This window comes from Heptranchias perlo, chromosome 26, assembly GCF_035084215.1.
Source record: "Heptranchias perlo isolate sHepPer1 chromosome 26, sHepPer1.hap1, whole genome shotgun sequence".
Lineage (NCBI taxonomy): Eukaryota > Metazoa > Chordata > Chondrichthyes > Hexanchiformes > Hexanchidae > Heptranchias > Heptranchias perlo.
Genome location: NC_090350.1, coordinates 7,518,084 through 7,538,198, shown reverse-complemented (window position 1 = coordinate 7,538,198; position 20,115 = coordinate 7,518,084). Strand labels below are relative to the sequence as shown.

The window sequence follows — 20,115 nt, the reverse complement described above, 5'->3', positions numbered from 1 at the left end:
CCGCCCCTTCCCGATCTTCTACCTGGCCCCCGATCTCCTCCCTGCCCCTCTGATGTCCTCCCAGGCCCATGATCCCTCCCTCCCTCCCTCCGATCCCCGACTGTGGCCTGCTCTGCAGGTCTTCTTGCCTGACAGCCACTCAGCCTGTCAATCAGGCTGGCTGCTGGCCGCAAAACCCGGAAGTTAAATTGTTGACCTCATTAAGGTCGTTGTGCCAACTTACCTTCCGGGTTTCACACCCGAAAATCATCCTCCCGTTCCCTCCCTGACTCTAGGTCAAAATCACAGCCAGAGTCTCTGGCCTGAACTTCTTGGCAGCAGATTGGGATTTCAGACGGTGTCAGGGTGTAATTACTTGTTGAGTTCAAAAGCCTCCTCAAAGCCTACCTCTTTGATCTTGGTTTTGCTGGCCTCCGCAAACCCTTCTCCCACCATTGCCCGTTCTCTGGTTATATTCACATCTGTGATGTTCTTATCGCGGTTTCTTCTGCTAAAGACGCTGGAAGTGGTAGCAGAACGTCATGGGTTCAATGCCTGCTCCAGAGACTTGAGCCTATAATCTAGGCTGACACTCCAGTGCAGTGCTGAGGGAGTGCTGCACAGTCAGAGGTGGCATTAAATCAGAGGCCCCATTCTGCCCTCTCAGGTGGATGTAAAAGATCCCATGGCACTATTCAAAGAAGAGCAGGGGAGTTCTCCCCGGTGTCCTGGCCGATGTGTATCCCTCAACCAACATCACTAATAAAACAGATTATCTGGTCATTGTTATAATATTATCTCATTCTGGGATCTTGCTGTGCACAAATTTGCTGCTGTGTTACCCTACACCACAACAGTAACTGCATTTCAAAAGTCCTTCATTGTCTGTGAAGCGTTTTGGGACGTCCTGAGGAGGTGAAATGTGTTGTATAAATGCAAATTGTTTCCTTCTTTCCATATTAGTGTAGATTGTTGCTGTTATGTTTCTTGGAGTGACTCATGGGGCTTTTCTTCTCCAGATATTCCGTGCCCTCGTGTACACGGCGATGGATGGAAGATACAGAACCAGGAGCGATATGTTAATGTTTCAGGTGGAGTATCTCACAACTCACTAATCATCATCATGGGTCACAATCCCCACTGACTTTCACAGAAGGTCCATTCGCTGGAATCCTGCACCACACAATGGCCGAACACAGGTTGACTGATTTCAACCATCCCAGATCAAATACCTGCCCCTCAGATCTGCTCAATCACTTCCGAACCACCACCTTTGATGCATTTGTCCCCCGTTAAAATCATTACTTCCTCTCACCCTGGTCATTTTCCCTGATACGGCCCCCAACTTCGCTCCCTTAAGCCCAAGGGGCTCAAATTTTAATGTTTATGGTGCACAACTGGTTCAGCCATTCCACGCCAGAAGAGGCTGGACCACACTAAGCACATAGGGTACGGCAGCATCGTGGTTATGTTACTGGACTAGTAATCCAGAGGCCTCGACTAATAATCCGGAGTCATGAGTTCAAATCCCGCCATGGCAGCTGGGGAATTTAAATTCAATTAATTAAATTCAATTAATTAAATAAAATCTGGAATTCAAATCCTAGTGTCAGTAATGGTGGCCATGAAACTACCGGATTGTCGTAAAAACCCATCTGGTTCACTAATGCCCTTTAGGGAAGGAAACCTGCCGTCCTTACCCGGTCTGGCCTACATGTGACTTCAAAGCCCGCAGCAAAGTGGTTGATTCTTAATTGCCCTCTGAAATGGCCTAGCAAGCCACTCAGTTGTAAAATCTCGCTAAAAAAAGTCATAATAAAAATAAAACCGGACAGACCACTTGGCACTGGACACGACAACGGCAAACCAAGCCCAATCGACCCTGCAGTGTCCTCCTCACTAACATCTGGGGACTTGTGCCAATATTGGGAGAGCTGTCCCACAGACTAATCAAGCAACAGCCTGACTTAGCCGTACTCACAGAATCATACCTTTCAGCCAACGTCCCAGACTCTTCCATCACCATCCCTGGGTATATCCTGTCCCATCAGCAGGACAGACCCACCAGAGGTGGCAGTACAGTGATATACAGTCAGGAGGGAGTGGCCCTGGGAGTCCCCAACATTGACTCTGGACCCCATGAAATCTCATGGCATCAGGTCAAACATGGGCAAAGAAACCTCCTGCTGATTACCACCTACCGCCCTCCCTCAGCTGATGAATCAGTCCTCCTCCATGTTGAGAAGCACTGAGGGTAGCAAGGGCACAGAATGTCCATCACCAAGAGTGGCTCGGTAGCACCACTACTGACCGAGCTGGCCGAGTCCTGAAGGATATAGCTGCCAGACTGGGCCTGCGGCAGGTGGTGAGCGAACCAACACGAGGGAAAAACTTACTTGACCTCGTCCTCAGCAATTTACCTGTCGCAAATGCATCTGTCCATGACAGTATTGGTAGGAGTGACCACTGCACAGTCCTCGTGAAGACGAAGTCCCGACTGAGGCCACCATCCAACTTGTTGTGTGGCACTACCACCGTGCCAGATGGGATAGATTCAAAACAGATCTGGCAGCTCAAGACTGGGCGACCAGGCATGCATGAGGCGCTGTGGGCCATCAGCAGCAACAGAATTGTATTCTAGCACAATCTGTAACCTCATGGCCTGGCATATTCCTCACTCTACCATTACCAACAAGCCAGGGGATCAACCCTGGTTCAATGAGGAGTGTAGAAGAGCATGCCAGGAGCACCACCAGGCATACCTGAAGCTACAACTCAGGACGACATGCATGCTAAACAGCGGAAGCAACATGCTATAGACAGAGCTAAGTGATTCCACAACCAACGGATCAGATACAAAGCTCTGCAGTCCTGCCACATCCAGTCGTGAATGGTGGTGGACAATTAAACAACTAACGGGAGGAGGAGGCTCTGCAAACATCCTCATCCTCAATGATGGCGGAGTCCAGCACGTGAGTGCAAAAGACAAGACTGAAACGTTTGCAACCATCTTCAGCCAGAAGTGCCGAGTGGATGATCCATCTCGGCCTCCTCCCGATATCCCCACCATCACAGAAACCAGTCTTCAGCCAATTCGATTCACTCCACGTGATATCAAGAAACGGCTGAGTGTACTGGATACAGCAAAGGCTATGGACCCCGACAACATCCCAGCTGGAGTGCTGAAGACTTGTGCTCCAGAACTAGCTGCGCCTCTAGCCAAGCTGTTCCAGTACAGCTACAACACTGGCATCTACCCGACAATGTGGAAAATTGCCCAGGTATGTCCAGTCCACAAAAAGCAGGACAAATCCAATCCGGCCTATTACCGCCCCATCAGTCTACTCTCAATCATCAGCAAAGTGATGGAAGGTGTCGTCGACAGTGCGATCAAGCGGCACTTACTCACCAATAACCTGCTCACCGATGCTCAGTTTGGGATCCGCCAGGACCACTCAGCTCCAGACCTCATTACAGCCTTGGTCCAAACATGGACAAAAGAGCTGAATCCAGAGGTGAGGTGAGAGTGACTGCCCTTGACATCAAGGCAGCATTTGACCAAGTGTGGCACCAAGGAGCCCTCGTAAAATTGAAGTCAATGGGAATCAGGGGGAGAATTCTCCAGTGGCTGGAGTCATACCGAGCACAAAGGAAGATGGTAATGGTTGTTGGAGGCCAATCCTCTCAGCCCCAGGGCATTGCTGCAGGAGTTCCTCAAGGCAGTGTCTAGGCCCAACCATCTTCAGCTGCGTCATCAATGACCTTCCCTCCATCATAAGGTCAGAAATGGGGATGTTTGCTGATGATTGCATAGTGTTCAGTTCCATTCGCAACCCCTCAGCTAATGAAGCAGTCCATGCCCGCATGCAGCAAGACCTGGACAACATCCAGGCTTGGGCTGATAAGTGGTAAGTAACATTCGCGCCAGATAAGTGCCAGGCAACGACTATCTCCAACAAGAGAGAGTCTAACCACCTCCCCTTGACATTCAACAGCATTACCATCGCCGAATCCCCCACCATCAACATCCTGGGGGTCACCATTGACCAGAAACTTAACTGGACCAGCCACATAAATACTGTGGCTATGAGAGCAGGTCAGAGGCTGGGTATTCTGCGGTGAGTGACTCACCTCCTGACTCCCCAAAGCCTTTCCACCATCTACAAGTCACAAGTCAGGAGTGTGATGGAATACTCTCCACTTGCCTGGATGAGTGCAGCTCCAACAACACTCAGGAAGCTCGACACCATCCAGGACAAAGCAGCCCGCTTGATTGGCACCCCATCCACCACCCTAAACATTCACTCCCTTCACCACCAGCGCACTGTGGCTGCAGTGTGTACCATCCACAGGATGTACTGCAGCAACTCGCCAAGGCTTCTTTGACAGCACCTCCCAAACCTGCGACCTCTACCACCTAGAAGGACAAGGGCAGCAGGCACATGGGAACAACACCACCTGCACGTTCCCCTCCAAGTCACACACCATCCCGACTTGGAAATATATCGCCGTTCCTTCATCGTCGCTGGGTCAAAATCCTGGAACTCCCTTCCGAACAGCACTGTGGGAGAACCGTCACCACACGGACTGCAGCGGTTCAAGAAGGCGGCTCACCACCACCTTCTCAAGGGCAATTAGGGATGGGCAATAAATGCCGGCCTCGCCAGCGACGCCCACATCCCATGAACGAATAAAAAAAAACTTTCGGGTCCTGCTCTCCTCTGCCAAAACTGCTCACTATTCCAGGATCATCCTGGAATGCAAAGATAACCCCCGGCTTCTCTTCTCCACTACAAACCGTCTTCCTAAACCCCTCTCCCCTGTCCCCTCCACCCTCACCTCCAACAACCAGCGGTGAGGAGCTCATGGACTTCTTTGTCACCAAGATTGAGACCATCCGTTCAGCTGCCTCTGCCACTTCCCTCCCCTCCCCTAGCCCACCAAGCTAAACTTCCCCCAAGGTTCCCCCCTGCCCTAGCCCTGAACTCACAGCTTTCTCTAGTTTCTCTCCTATCTCCCCTCATGCCCTCTCCGAGCTCATCTTGTCCATGAGACCCACCTCCTGCTCCCTCGACCCTATTCCCACCAAACTGCTGACCACCCAACTTCCCTTCCTGGCCCCCATGTTAGCTGATATTGTTAACGGTTCCCTCTCCTCAGGTACTGTCCCCCTCCCTTTCAAATCTGCCATCACCCCCCTCCTCAAAAAACCCACCCTTGACCCCTCTGTCCCTGCAAACTACTGTCCCTTTTCCAACCTCCCTTTCCTCTCAAGTCCTTTAACGTGTTCTCGCCTCCCAAACCTGTTCCCTTCTTTCCCGCAACTCCACGTTTGAATCCCTCCAATCAGGTTTCCGCCCCTGCCTCAGCACTGAAGCGGCCCTTATCAAAGTCACAAATGACATCCTCTGTGACGGTGACCGTGGTAAACTCTCCCTCCTCATCCTTCTCCACCTGTCTGTAGCCTTTGACACGGTTGACCACACCATCCCCCTCCAACACCTCTCCTCCATCGTCCAGCTGGGTGCGACTGCATTCACCTGGTTCCATTCTTATCTATCCAGTCATAGCCAGAAAATATCTCGCAATGGCTTCTCTTCCCACTCCCGCACCGTTGCCTCTAGAATCCCCCTAGGATCTATCCTTGGCCCCCTCCTATTTCTTATCTACATGCTGCCCCTTGGCGACATCATCCGAAAACACGACGTCAGATTCCACATGTACGCTGAGGACACCCAGCTCTACCTCACCACCACCTCCCTCGTCCATTCCGCTGTCTCTGATTTGTCGCACTGCTTGTCCGACATCCTGAACTGGATGAGCCACAATTTCCTCCAACTAAGTATTCGGATGACCAAAGCCATTGTCTTCGGTCCCCGCCACAAGGTCCTATCCCGAGCCACCGACTCCATCCCTCTCCCTGGCCACTGTCTGAGGCTGAACCAGATTATTCGCAACCTTGGTGTCCTATTTGACTCTGAGCTGAGCTTCCGACCCCATATACTCCCCATCACAAAGTCCGCCTACTTCCACCTCTGTAATATTGCCTATCTCCGCTCCTGCCTCAGCTTAACTGCTGTTGAACCCCTCATCCATGCTATCCTAACTCGCACCAAGTCCCGTTCACCCATCACCCCTGTGCTCGCTGACCTACAATGGCTACCTGTCCATCTCGGTTTTTAAATTCTCACCTTATGTTCAAATCTCTCCATGGCCTCACTCCTCCCTATCTCAATAACCTCCTCCAATTCTACCACCCTCTGAGAACTTTGTGTTCCTCCAACTCTGGCCTCTTGTGCATCCCCCGCTCCCTTTGCTCCACCATTGGCGGCCGTGCCTTCAGCCATCTAGGCCCTAAGCTCTGCAATTCGCTCTGTAAACCTGTCCACATCTCCACCTCCCCTCCTTTAAGTCTCTCCTTAAAACCAACATCTTTGACCAAGCTTTTAATCACCCCTCCTAATAGGTCCTTCTTTGTCTCGATGTGAATTTTTGCCTTATTACGCTCCTGTGAAGCGCCTCGGGATGTTTTCGTACATTAAAGGCGCTCTATAAATGCAACCTGCTGTTATTCTTCCTTTCCTTTTTCCCAAAATTCACAAGTCTACAATGGGGAGGAGTTCTGATCTGAGGACCACTGATATATAAGATCAAAAGCTGCAACCCCCCTTCCCCTGTAGTGCCCAGAGTCCGTTAGCCGTGTGACTCAGTGAGAAAGGTGTTTACAGGAGTGTGTGCGGAGCTCAGCATCACTGCCAACTTTAAGTGTGAGAGTTCATGTTTGGTAGAGGGGAAGATCCAGCTGTTCTGCAGGGCAGCTGTTTCACTGAGGTGGGCTGAGAGAACCAGACCTGCCCGTTCCTCCCTATCTGTAATCCCCTGCTTCCAGGCACAGATGCACCGGACTTAGAGTCGGGCCTACACCTAGATTGGAGGCAGTCCTGAGCCTCGGGAGCAGCCTAGTTCAGGACCCATGTCTAAAATGAGGATAATAGCAGCTCGCTGATGATGTGCTGGTGAAGCCATCTCTCTGTGATGGAGGCTGCAGTGGTCCATCGAACGCCATGAGTCACCTCCGGACAGGGCTGAAGGGGAGAAAATAGGACAGTAAAAGCTGTAGAAATCTGCAAAGCCCCGGGGCTCGATTTTACAATGGTGACAGGTTGGCGGGGGGGTGAGGGTGTGTGTGGCAAACCCGGATGAACAAAACTTACCGTTTCCGACGCAATCGCACGCTGATTGCTGATGATTAACGTCCTCCCCGGGTTTCGCGCCCGGCGGGCAGCCCGATTGACAGGCTGGCTGTCGTCAGGAGCTGCAACGTGAGGGTAGGGGGGAGAGAGTGAGAGAGAGAGCTGGACGTCATCCGGTGCTGGGAGGGAAGACGGTGGGGGGGGGGGGAACGGAATGGAAGATCGGGGGAAGATCGGGGAAAGATCGGGGTAAGATCAGGAGGACATCGGGGGTAGATCATGGGGTGAAGAGAGGGACAACGGAGGGAAGATCGGGGGTGAAGATGGGGACATCGGGGGAAGATCGGGGGTGAAGATGGGGACATCGGGGGAAGATCGGGAGTGAAGATGGGGACATCGGGGGAAGATCGGGGGTGAAGATGGGGACATCGGGGGAAGATCGGGAGTGAAGATGGGGACATCGGGGGAAGATCGGGGCAGTGAAGATGGGGACATCGGGGGAAGATCGGGAGTGAAGATGGGGACATCGGGGGAAGATCGGGAGTGAAGATGGGGACATCGGGGGAAGATCGGGGGTGAAGATGGGGACATCGGGGGAAGATCGGGAGTGAAGATGGGGACATCGGGGGAAGATCGGGGCAGTGAAGTGGGGGACATCGGGGGGGCGGCGGGGGTGAAGAGGGCAACATCAGAGCAGGGTGCAAAGGTCGGTTCATTTAGTGTTTTCACTTCCGTCTATGGTTTTTTTATGCAATTTATTTAGTTTCTTGTTCCCTGATCCGGCCCTTCAGGCGTGAATCAGAAGCGGTGGGCAAGCTGCCCAGGTAAGTTAAAAATCTTTCGAAGTACTTACTCTGTCACAGATAAAGTGCCTTAAGGACCTCAATGAGGTAAATTTGGCGTGATTTTCGGAGCCCCCCCCCACCGGCCCCCAACACACCCGCAATTGCCTCCTAAAATCACCGACCTGATGTCAGGACAGTTAACATTTATTAATGCTCTTGTTTCCTTGCAGGCTTTAATTTGCTCAGGAGATTCTCTCTCTTTAAGACACCAGCAGTGAAGAAAATCCGAAATCCAATGGGATCTTTAATCGTGAGATTAGGAAGCTTATCCCTCGTCAGGCCCACTGAGTGAGTAGCAGCTTGTGCGGAGTTTGAAGCCGCGACTGTACACTGTGAAATAACGGCAGGGTTAGTTGGGTGTTGTACTGGGAAAGACTGTGTCTTAAAGGGATCGCAGCTCAAAGTGATACAGTCCCCTCGAAATTTGATTACCTGCGGAGAGCTATGGGGGTGACTTTCTGCAGGGGTGAGGGGGTGGGCTCCTCCCGATCGTCTGCAGTAACTTCAACAGAAGAGCCACGGAAACCCCCGTAAAATCTGCGGCCCGTGACAGCGGCTCCCCCCGTAACTTTGGCCCCCGTAACGGGGGTCCACGAGGACCCCTGGGAACTATGGCAGGATCCGGCCGTACCCTGAAGATTCCAGAAGGCCATGTGGGAGAGAGGGGGCCTCCACCCAATCCTCACCAGGGCATTGACGTAAGGAAGGGAGGGGAGCAGGCCCAGGGACACCCTACATCAGGAGATCCTGGAGACCCGGGTCCTCAAGGGAGGTCCATCATCATCTTGGCACAGGTGGACGCAATGGAAGAGAAAGTCATGAATATAATTGGGGCTTGAATCAAATGTTTTTTGGTATAAAAAATAACTTTAATTCAGCCCATGACTTCTGCCTTTGTCAAAAGTTTGTTTCATTTTCATAGAATTACATAGAATTTACAGCACAGAAACAGGCCGTTCGGCCCAACTGATCAATGCCGGTGTTTATGCTCCACACGAGCCTCCTCCCAACTTACTTCCCTATCACCATATCCTTCCATTCCTTTCTCCCTCATGTGCCGAACTGGATTCCCCTTAAATTCACCTATACTATTCGCCTCAACTACTGAGTTCCACATTCTCACCACTCTCTGGGTAAAGAAGTGTCTCCTGAATTCCCTATTGGATTTATTCGTGACTGTTTTATATTTACGGCCCCTAGTTCCGGTCTCTCCCACAAGTGGAAACATCTTCTCTCCGTCTACCCTATCAAACCCTTCCATAATTTTAAAGACCTCTATCAGGTCACCCCTCAGCCTTCTCTTTTGTGGAGAAAGGAGCCCCAGTCGGTTCAGCCTTTTCCTTTGGTGTTAGCCCCCTCTCCCCATACTGGCGACTGCGGACACTGCAGGTCTCACCAGCTGCTGGTAAATGAACGCTGCATCACAAAATATCCCCCCGCACGTCACTAAGCTGCTCGGCCAGCTCCCGGGCAGCAGTGGGGACCCACCTAGGGGTCTGGGCCTGAACCCCGGAAGAATCAGTGGGCAATATTTTTTTATTTAATGTTCCACTGCCACCCCCTTACCCTGGGGGGGGGGGTCACTGGGAGGCAGTGCAGAAGCTTTAATGGAAGGAGAGTGGCACCTCTCTGCCCCACCCCCATCCCGGCTTACCACTCCATTGGTGGGAGCCCCAGATGGTTCCCAAGCCCACTGAAGATGGTCAATAGCATGTCCTCCCCATGACCCCCCCACGTTGGAGGGGTCAGTGCCCGTTGGTTGCGATGGAGGCAGCACGTAACATTTGTGCTGCCTGATGATTTTGATGATTGCTGCGTGCAGCCAGCGCTACCTGCGCTGTTGAGTGGCTGCATGCATCAGCAGAGGGCCCCACTATTGGGAGTAGGTAGCACTACTTAAAGGCAGCTTGCACCTCTTAAAGGGTAGGTGCACTGTGGCTGCAAGAAGTCCTTTGGGAAGTAACTCTGTGCTGAAAGACATTGAGGAATGGCTGCGCCTGGGAGAGAGCGCGCACCAAGGTTCTCAGACGGTGCACTGGAGGCGTTGGTGGAAGAGATGGACAGATGGAGGGCCATCCTATATCCACAGGGGTCAGGAGACCCTCCAGACACATCATCAAGAGGCAGTGGGAGGCTGTGGCGCACGAGGTCAATGCCAGGTGCATCGCACCACGCATACGGATGCAGTGCAGGAAGAAATTCAATGATTTGACATGAGTAGTCAAGGTGAGTGAGTTCAACTGCACCATTAGCCACATCACTGCTCCACACACTACACCCCCCATCACCCACCTACCAACAAACTCTTTCCATCAGTACGCAACTCTTCAAAGCAAAGGCGTCATCTCACCCTCACACATTACCACTCTTGCAAGGCGCACACCCACAACTCACATGTCACACACACTGGCAGCTATTCAACCACCACAGCCACATCCACCGAAACATCATGTAGGACACTCACTGACACACTTCCTGCTTTCTTGCAGGAGAAGGTGATACATAACAGTAGGCAACAGGAAAGACCTGGAGCAGGTCAGGCACGCCCACACGTCCTCACCCCCATGGAGGAGACCGTGCTGCGATCATTGGGCAGTCCGTCGCTGCGGCCATGGTCACTGTCGGTGCTGGAGGTATCGATGATGAGGATCTCTGCATATCTCGTCCTCCTTCCCGCTTCCCACATCTCCCTCATCCCACAATCTTTTCTGACTCACGTGCTGCAGATGGTGTCAGCACGCACGTCTTACTCTCTCCTTTCCCCTCACCACAACTCAACCCGTGTCCCTTTGTTATTTCAGATACCCAAGACCTGGAACTGGCACCGTCAGAGGACGATAATAGTGACGATGCAGACACACCGTCACTCGATCTGACACTCGCAGCCACCAGCTCAGATACTGACACTGCGCGTATTTTACAGACCAGGATAGAGGAGGGATCTGCACTTGGTGAGACACAGAGCACAAGTGCGCAGGAGCCAGGGTGGGGGGGACGGATACCGCAGGTGCCAGCTCAATGGAGGGTGAGGTCACTCACTCATTCTGTTGCTGAGGAATCAGATGATGACTTTGATGGGCCAGGCGACAGATGAAGGCTGATGGGCGTCCACCACCAAATGCTTGGTGCACTGGAAAGCCTGCCGGAAAGTCTGTGCACAACGTCAAGGAGCATGGAGGAGTCCAACTCCAACTTGACACAGGGCTTTGTGCAGAGCTTGAGCCCATCCTTTCCCACATGGAATGGGTGGTCACCTCCATAAACACACCTGTGAAACTCACCATGATGCAGCGTCTGATGGCCAATGTCACAGCTTCCGTTGCAGCACAAACATCTGCCATCCAAGGCCCGACTGCTGCCTTGGAAGCTCAGATTGCTGCTATCGTGGCTCTGGGTTCCACTGTGGAACGGGGCTTCCAGGGCATCACAGCACTCCAGCAATCTGTTCTCCAGCTGATCACCAGGACTGCTGAGGCACCGCCCCGGGAGAGTGGCAGTGGCTCCATGGAAGACGAACCTGCTGTCCTCTCTCAGGATGACAGCATTCCTGCTCCCACCCCTGCCACTCCACCAGTGCCCTTGCTGTTTCCTGTCAGCCAGCCAGGCCAGACTGCTGCAGCCCAGGCCGAGATGGTGCAGTCTGAAGCCGGGCCCTCCTGGCCCAGAGCTGCTCGAGGTCGTCCTCCAAGGCCATCTGCTCTCTCTGACCAGGAAGGCCAGCAGCCTCCCTCCACCCATGTTCCAGCCACTGGGGATGCACCTCATAGGAGCACTTGGAAAGGTAAAGGCACACGAACAACAGGCACTAAGGGAATGCACAATAGTCTCATTTTGTTTGAATCATTTCCTGCGTGAATCTATAAATGTGGTTATGAATTTGTATTTGATGGTGGTTTTCATTTCCACGATGAGCTGAGGGAAGAAGCAATGTGTAATCATAAGGAGGACGATTTGATGGTCAGGTAAGAGAGGAAAGGAGTGAGGGACAGTTGGGGAGGTGTCGTTGAGGTTACTGGTATCGCTCATTAATCATCTGATCACACCTTTACCAAGATGGCTTCCTGCGCGCGCATCTCGGACGCCATTTTTGGGGCTTAGGAGTCCATGTAGCGCCTCCAAAATGGACGCTACACGGTCCAATTTCACCACCTGAACTCTGTTGGTGAACTGTAATCTGTGTCATCCATACACAATGTTGCATCCTTAAGGTCTACGGCGGACACTTCCATCTTGAAGTCCTGCTGTTCTTCAGACTCTGTAAAAGTAGCATTCTAAAAGGAAGGTACCAACTCCTTGTGGACGGATTTCAGTTTGATTTTTTTGAAGTATTGCGCTGCTTCAGTATCTTTCTAAAGTAGCTGACCTCTGTATATTTCTTAACCTTTAAAGAAATTCTGACTAAATAGTTTAGCCTGCACACATTGGTCTGTCAGTATGGTATTTTTCACCAGAAAGGAGAATGTGTTGGGCTTCGCATGTAAGACAAAAGAAATAGGAGCAGGAGTAGGCCATTCGGCCCCTCGAGCCTGCTCTGCATTCAGTCAGATCATGGCTGATCTTCAACCTCAACTCTACCTTCCTGCCCGATCCCCATATCCCTTGATTCCCCTCGAGTCCAAAAATCTATCGCTCTCAGCCTTGAATATACTCAATGACTGAACATCCACAGCCCTCTGAGGGAGAGAGTTCCAATGATTCACAGCCCTCTGAGTGCATCCTGGAATGTAAAGTTAACCCCTGGCTTCTCTCCACTACAAACCATCTTCTTAAATCGCTCTACCCTCCCCCTCTACCCTCACCTCCAACGCAAAGAGCAAGGAGCTCATGAAATTGTTTGTCACTAGGATTGAGACCATCCGTTCAGCTGCCTCTGCCGCTTCCCTCATTCCCCAGCCCACCAAGCCAAACTTCCCCGACGGATCCCCCCTGCCCGAGCCCTGAACTCACACCTTTCTCTAGTTTCTCTCCTATCTCCCCTCATGCCCTCTCCGAGCTCATCTTGTCCACGAGACCCACCTCCTGCTTCCTCGATCTGATTCCCACTAAGCTGGTGACCACCCAACTTCCCTTCCTGGCCCCCCATGTTAGCTGATATTGTTAATGGTTCCCTCTCCTCAGGTACTGTCCCCCTCACCTTCAAATCTGCTGTCATCACCCTCGTCTTCAAAAAACCCACCCTTTACCACTTTTTCCTTGCAAAATTCTGCCCCAAATTCCTTGAACGTGTTGTCACCTCCCAAATCCATGCCCATCTTTCCCGCAACTCCATGTTTGAATCCCTTCAGTCACGTTTCCGCCTCTGCCACAGCACTGAAATGGCCCTTATCAAAGTCACAAATGACATCCTATGTGACAGTGACTGTGGTAAACTCTCCCTCCTTGTCCTTCTCCACCTGTCTGCAGCCTTTGACACGGTTGATCAGACCATCTTCCTCCAACACCTCTCCTCTGTTATCCAGCTGGGAGGTACTGCGCTCACCTGGTTCCATTCTTATCTATCCAGTCGTAGCCAGAGAATCACCTGCAATGGCTTCTCCTCCTGCTCCTTCATCGTTACCTCTGGAGTCCCCGAAGGATCTATCCTTGGCCCCCTCTTATTTTTGATCTACATGCTGCCCCTTGGCGACATCACCTGAAAACACAACGTCAGATTCCACATGTACGCTGAGGACACCGAGCTCTACCTCACCACCACCTCCCTCGACCCCTCCACTGTCTCTCATTTGTCACATTGATTGTCCAACATCCAGAACTGGAGGAGCAGAAATTTCCTCCAACGAAATATTGGGAAAACTGAAGCCATTGTCTTTGGTCCCCGCCACAAACTCCATTCCCAAGCCACTGACTCCATACTCCATCCCTCTCCCTGGCTACTGCCTGAGGCTGAACCAGAACGTTCGCAACCTTGGCGTCCTATTTGACCCTGAGATGAGCTTCTGACCACATATCCGCTCTATCACCAAGACCGCCGACTTCCACCTCTGTAATATCGCCTGTCTCCGCTCCTGCCTCAGCTCATCTGCTGCTGAAACCCTCATCCATGCCTTTGTTACTTCGAGACTGGACTATTCCAATGGCCTCCTGGCTGGCCTCCCACCCCCAATAAACTTAAGCTCATCCAACACGATGTCTGCACTCCTCCAATTCTTGCCTCTTGCGCATCCCTGATTTTAATCGCTCAACCATTGGCGGCCTTGCCTTCAGCTGCCTCGGCCCTAAGCTCTAGAGTTCCCTCCCTAAACTTCTCCGCCTCTCTGTCTCACTCTCCTTTCAGACGCTCCTTAAAACCTACCTCTTTGACCAAGCTTTTGGTCATCTGTCCTAATACCTCCTTAAGTGGCTCGGTGTGAAATTATGTTTGATAATGCTCCTGTGAAGAACCTTGGGACATTTTACTACGTTAAAGGTGCTATATAAATGCAAGTTGTTGTTGTTGAAGAAATTTCTCCTCATCTGAGTCCTAAATGGCCGAGCCCTTATCCTGAGACTATGCCCCCTAGTTCTAGACTCTCCAGACAGGGGAAACAATCTCTCAGCATCTACCTTGTCAAGCCCCAGAATCTTATATGTTTCAATGAGATCACCCCTCATTCTTCTAAATTCCAGAGAGTATAGGCCCATTTTACTCAATCTCTCCTCATAGGACAACTTTCTCATCCCAGGAATCAATCTAGTGAACCTTCGTTGCACCGCCTCTAAGGCAAGTATATCCTTCCTTCCTTAGGTAAGGCGACCAAAACAGCACACAGTACTCCAGGTGTCGTCTCACCAAAGCCCTGTACAATTGCAGCAAGACTGCCTTACTCTTGTACTCCAACCCCCTTGCAATAAAGGCCAATGTACATTTGCCTTCCTGATTGCTTGATGTACCTGCAAGTTAACTTTGTTTGCTCAACGTTCAAGGACACCCAAATCCCTCTGAACGCCAACATTTAATAGTTTCTCACCATTGAAAAAATATTCTGTTTTTCTATTCTTCCTACCAAAGTGAATAACCTCACATTTCCCCACATTATACTCCAATCAGCCACCTTCTTGCCCATTCACTTAACCTGTCTATGTTCCTTTGTGGACTTTTTGTGTCCTCCTCACAGCTTACTTTCCCATCTAGCTTTGTGTTGTCAGCAAACTTGGATACATTACACTTGGTCCCTTCATCTAAGTCATTAATATAGATTGTAAATAGCTGAGGCCCAAGCACTGATCCTTGCGGCACCCCACTAGTTACAGCCTGCCAACCTGAGAATGACCCGTTTCTCCCTACTCTCTGTTTTCTGTCCTTTAACGAATCCTCTATCCATGCTAATATATTACCCCCAACCCCATGAGCCCTTATCTTGTGTAACAACCTTTTATGTGGCACCTTATTGAATGCCTTTTGAAAATCCAAATATTTCACATCCACTGGTTCCCTTTATCTGCCCTGCTAGTTACATCATCAAAAATCTCTAATAGATTTATCAAACATGATTTCCCTTTCATAAAACCATGTTGACTCTGCCTAATTATATTATGATTTTCTAAGTGCCCTGTTACCGCATCCTTAATAATGGATTCCAGCATTTTCCCAACGACCGATGTCAGGCTAATTGGCCTGGAGTTCCCTGTTTTCTCTCTCCCTCCTTTCTTGAATAGCGGGATTACATTTGTTACCTTCCAATCCACTGGAACCATTCTAGAATCTCGGGAATTTTGGAAGATCACAACCAATGCATCCACAACCTCTGCAGCCCCTCTTTCAGAACCCTCAGATGTAGGCCATCAGGTCCACGGGATTTGTAGGTTTTTTGTCCCATTAATTTCTCCAGTACTTTTTCTTTACTGATATTCATTACTTTAAATTTCTCACTCTCATTAGCCCCTTTGTTCCCCACTATTTCTGGTATGTTTTTTGTGTCTTCTACTGTGAAGACAGAAACAAAATATTTGTTTAATGTCTCTGCCATCTCCTTATTTCCCATTATAATTTCTCCTGTCTCAGCCTCTAGGGGACCCATGTTTACTTTCACTACTCCCTTCCTTTTTGTATACTTGTAGAAGCTTTTACAATCTGTTTTTATACCTTCTTGCAAGTTTACTCTCACATTCTATTTTCTCTCTCTTTGTCAATTTTTTGGTCATTCTTTGCTGGTTTCTAAAACTCTCTCAATCCTCAGGTTTACTCTGCTTCTTGGCAACATTATAAGCTTCTTCTTTTAACCGAATACTATCCTTAATTTCTTGAGTTAGCCACGGATGGATCACTTTTCCCGTGGAGTATTTATTAATTATTAAATATTTCTTTAAATGTTCACCATTGCTTATCTAACGTCATATTTTTTAATCTCATTTCCCAATATACCTGAGCCAACTCGCCTCTCATACGTATGTAATTGGCTTTGTTTAAATTTCAGACTCTAGTTTCAGACTTAAGTACGTCACTCTCGAACTCAATGTGAAATTCTGTCATATGATGATCACTCTGCCCCAGAGGATCCCTTACAATGAGATTACTAATTAACCCTGACTCATTACACAAGACAAGATCTAAAATAGCTTGTTCCCTGGTTAGTTCTACGATGTATTGTTCTGGGAAACTGTCTCGAATGCATTCCATGAACCCGTGCTCTAAATGTGATCTCCAGTGTTCAGTATTCTGTCGTTAGGGTATAATTGTTAATCTGGGCATGTTACTCTGTACACAGCACATAAAAGGGGGCACATTTTGGTTCATAGGAAGCTAAGTTGCTTTCAGAAACCATAATCACAAAACAAATGCATTGGGGAAAATCCCGAACAGCTTCTAGCTATTGTAGTGAGGAGACAGTGGGGTTGGTCGTCTGCAGGGAGAAATGCAAACCTGTCCTGTGATTACAAAAGTCTTCCATTTATGGAACAGATTATCATGTCTCTCAAGAACAACAAATGACTTCAATGAGAAATGTACTGTGTACTTTCCTTTGAATTGAGTGTGAAACTAAGGATGCCTCAGAATCAAGTGTCCCCTAGTTACAAAGTCCCACCGCCCTGTGTATGAGCTCAATGTAGGAACGGAACGGAGCTAGATTTCCTTCAGGGATGTGAGCTGCAGTTTTCCTGTTTAACCCGGAATATTGCTGAATTCCCATTGGGGTTGAGGTGGAGAATTTGCAGGTTTGGATTATTCTGTGAGCATTTTCCAGAGCCCATTGGCGTCAAGTGTGGAGTTTATAGAATTCACCTCAGTCCCACTGGCTGTATGGCTTCAGCTCATGTCAGCCATGGCTCAGTGGAAGCACTCTCACCTCTGAGGTAGAAGGTTGTAGGTTCAAGACTTGCTCCAGAGACTTCAGTACAAAATCTCAGCTAACATCTTAATGCAGTACTGAGGGAGAGCTGTGCTGACTTTTGGATGAGATGTTAAACTGAGGCCCCATCTGCCTTCTCAGGTGGATGTAAAAGTTCTCCTGCCACTCTTCGAAGAAGAACAGGGGAGTTCTCCCCAGTGTTCTGACCAATATTTAAATCTCAACCAACATCACTGAAACCGATTATCTGGTTATTTATTTCATTGCTGTTTGTGGGACCTTGCTGCGTATAAATTGGCTGCTGCGTTTCCCTACATTACAACAAAAGTACTTCATTGGCTGTGAAGCACATTGGGACATCCTGAGGTTGTGAAAGGCGCTATATAAATGCAAGTCTTTCCTTTTCACTGCCCGACTCCGAAGAATGTTTCCCAGATTGATCTTTGAGGTAAAGAACCCTGTAGACTGGTTCTTCTGCAGTTGATTCTCTGTTGAGCTCAGGATTGCCAACTCTGCTGTCCGTATCCTAACTTGCCTCAAGTCCCATTGACCCATCACCCCAGCGCTCACTGATCTATAATGGATCCCGTTCCAGGAATGCCTCGATTTTAAAATTCTCATCCTTGTTTTCAAATCCCTCCATGTCCTCATCCCTCCCGATCTCTGTTCCCTCCCCCAGCCCTACAACCCATCAAGATCTTTGCGCTCCTCCAATTCTTGCCTCTTACACATCCCTGATTTTAATCGCTCCACCATTGGCGGCCGTGCCTTCAGCTGCCTCGGCCCTAAGCTCTGGAATTCCCTCCCTAAACCTCTCCGCCTCTCTCTCCTCCTTTAAGACATTCCATAAAACTTACCTCTTTGACCAAGCTTTTGGACACGTGTCCTAATATCTCCTTATATGGCTAAGTGTCAAATTTTGTATGATAACACTCCTATGAAGTGCCTTGGGATGTTTTACAACGTTGAAGGCGCGACATAAGTGCCAGTTGTTTTTGTTTCTGGTTGGACGAATTCCTGGAGGTTTCATCACATGACCTCCTGCCTCCAACTGCCCCGCCCCCACACTCCCACCATTGGTCACCCGACACGTCCATCCTCACAGAGCACAGCCTTCCCACACCAATTGGTAGCGAACAGACTCTTTACCTGATTGGATGTTCCTTGATTGTCAGTCAAACATGCCTTTTTCCCATGTCCGATATTTTTATAACTAATAGACACAAGTGTTCAAAGAAATTTTAAAAGAAAACAATTTTTAATGCCCATATGATTTTTCACCTGAGTTGCTGACAGCAGTGTCCTGGAGATCAGTCTTTAACTCCTGGAGACTCCAGGACAATCCTGGAGGGTTGGCAACTCTAGTTAAGCTCTCCTCACATGTGACAGTTGCTCCCCCAGTGTGAGCTCACTCAAGTGTGAGCCTGGATGAAGCATGTTGGCAGGATATTTAACCATGGGGAGCATCACTGATGAACACATTCAATCATATTCAAATGTTTCATATTTGAAAGTTCTTTATCTGAATGCACGTAGCATTCATAAAACAAAATGGACGAGTTAACGGCACAATAACTACGTATGGGTATGATCTTGTGGCCATTACAGAAACATGGCTGCAGGGTGACAATGACTGGGAATTAAATATGCCAGGGTATTTAACAATCAGGAAGGACAGACAGGAAGGAAGGGGAGGTGGGGTGGCTACGTTAATAAAGGAAGGAATCACTGTAATACAGAGAAATGATATTGGGACAAAGGATGAGGATAATGAAACAGTTTGGGTAGAGATGAGGAATAATAAGGGGAAAAAAGCACTAGTGGGCGTAGTATATAGGCCTCCTAATAGTTGCAACTCTGCTGGTAGAAGTATTAATCAGGAAATAGTCAGGGCATGTAATAAGGGAACAGCTATAATTATGGGGGATTTTAACTGTCATATTAACTGGACAAATCAAATTGGGCAGGCCAGCCTTGAGGAAGAGTTTATTGAGTGTATTAGGGATGGATTTCTTGAGCAGTATGTAACTGATCCTACAAGGGGGCAAGCAACCTTGGACCTGGTCCTGTGTAATGAGCCAGGGTTAATTAATAATGTCCTAGTTAAGGATCCCCTTGGAATGAGTGACCATAACATGGTTACATTCCATATCCAATTAGAGGGTGAGAAGGTTGATTCTCAAACAAGCGTACTGAGCTTGAATAAAGGACACTATGATGGTATGAGAGCGGAATTGATTAACGTGGACTGGGAAAATAAATTAAAGGGTAAGACGGTACATGAGCAGTGGTGTTCATTTAAGGAGTTATTTTACAACTTTCAAAAAATATATATTCCACTGAGGAAAAAAGGGTGTAAAAGAAATGACAGCCATCCGTGGCTAAGTAAAGAAATTAAGGATAATATCCGACTAAAAACAAGGACATATAAGGTAGCCAATCTTAGTGGGAGGATAGAAGATTGGGAAGTCTTCAAAAGACAGCAAAAAGTAACTAAAGGATTGATTAAGAAAGGGAAGATAGATTATGAAAATAAATTAGCAAAAAATATAAAAACAGATTGCAAGAGTTTCTATAGTTATATAAAAAGAAAAAGGGTGGCTAAGGCAAACGTAGGTCCCTTAGAGGATGAGACCGGGAAATTAATGGTGGGAAACATGGAGATGGCAAAAATGCTGAACAAATATTTTGTTTCAGCCTTTACGGTAGAGGACACAAAGAATATCCCAACACTGGACAAACAGGGGGCTCTAGTGGGGGAGGAGCTTAATACGATTAAAATCACTAAGGAATTGGTACTCAGTAAATTAATGGGACTCAAGGCGGATAAAT

The 20,115-nt window shown here is 49.0% G+C and overlaps 1 protein-coding gene across 5 annotated transcripts in view; it reads left to right on the top strand.

Moving 5' to 3' along the window:
- The window catches only part of col16a1 (collagen, type XVI, alpha 1), a 410,059-nt gene that overhangs the window by 50,701 nt on the left and 339,243 nt on the right, over window positions 1-20,115 (top strand). For all 5 annotated transcript variants that reach the window (XM_068006392.1, XM_068006393.1, XM_068006394.1 and 2 more), the window contains exons 3-4: window positions 999-1,070; window positions 8,188-8,305. In XM_068006392.1, the coding sequence (XP_067862493.1) occupies window positions 999-1,070; window positions 8,188-8,305 (190 nt within the window). The remainder of the gene's footprint in view (window positions 1-998; window positions 1,071-8,187; window positions 8,306-20,115) is intronic.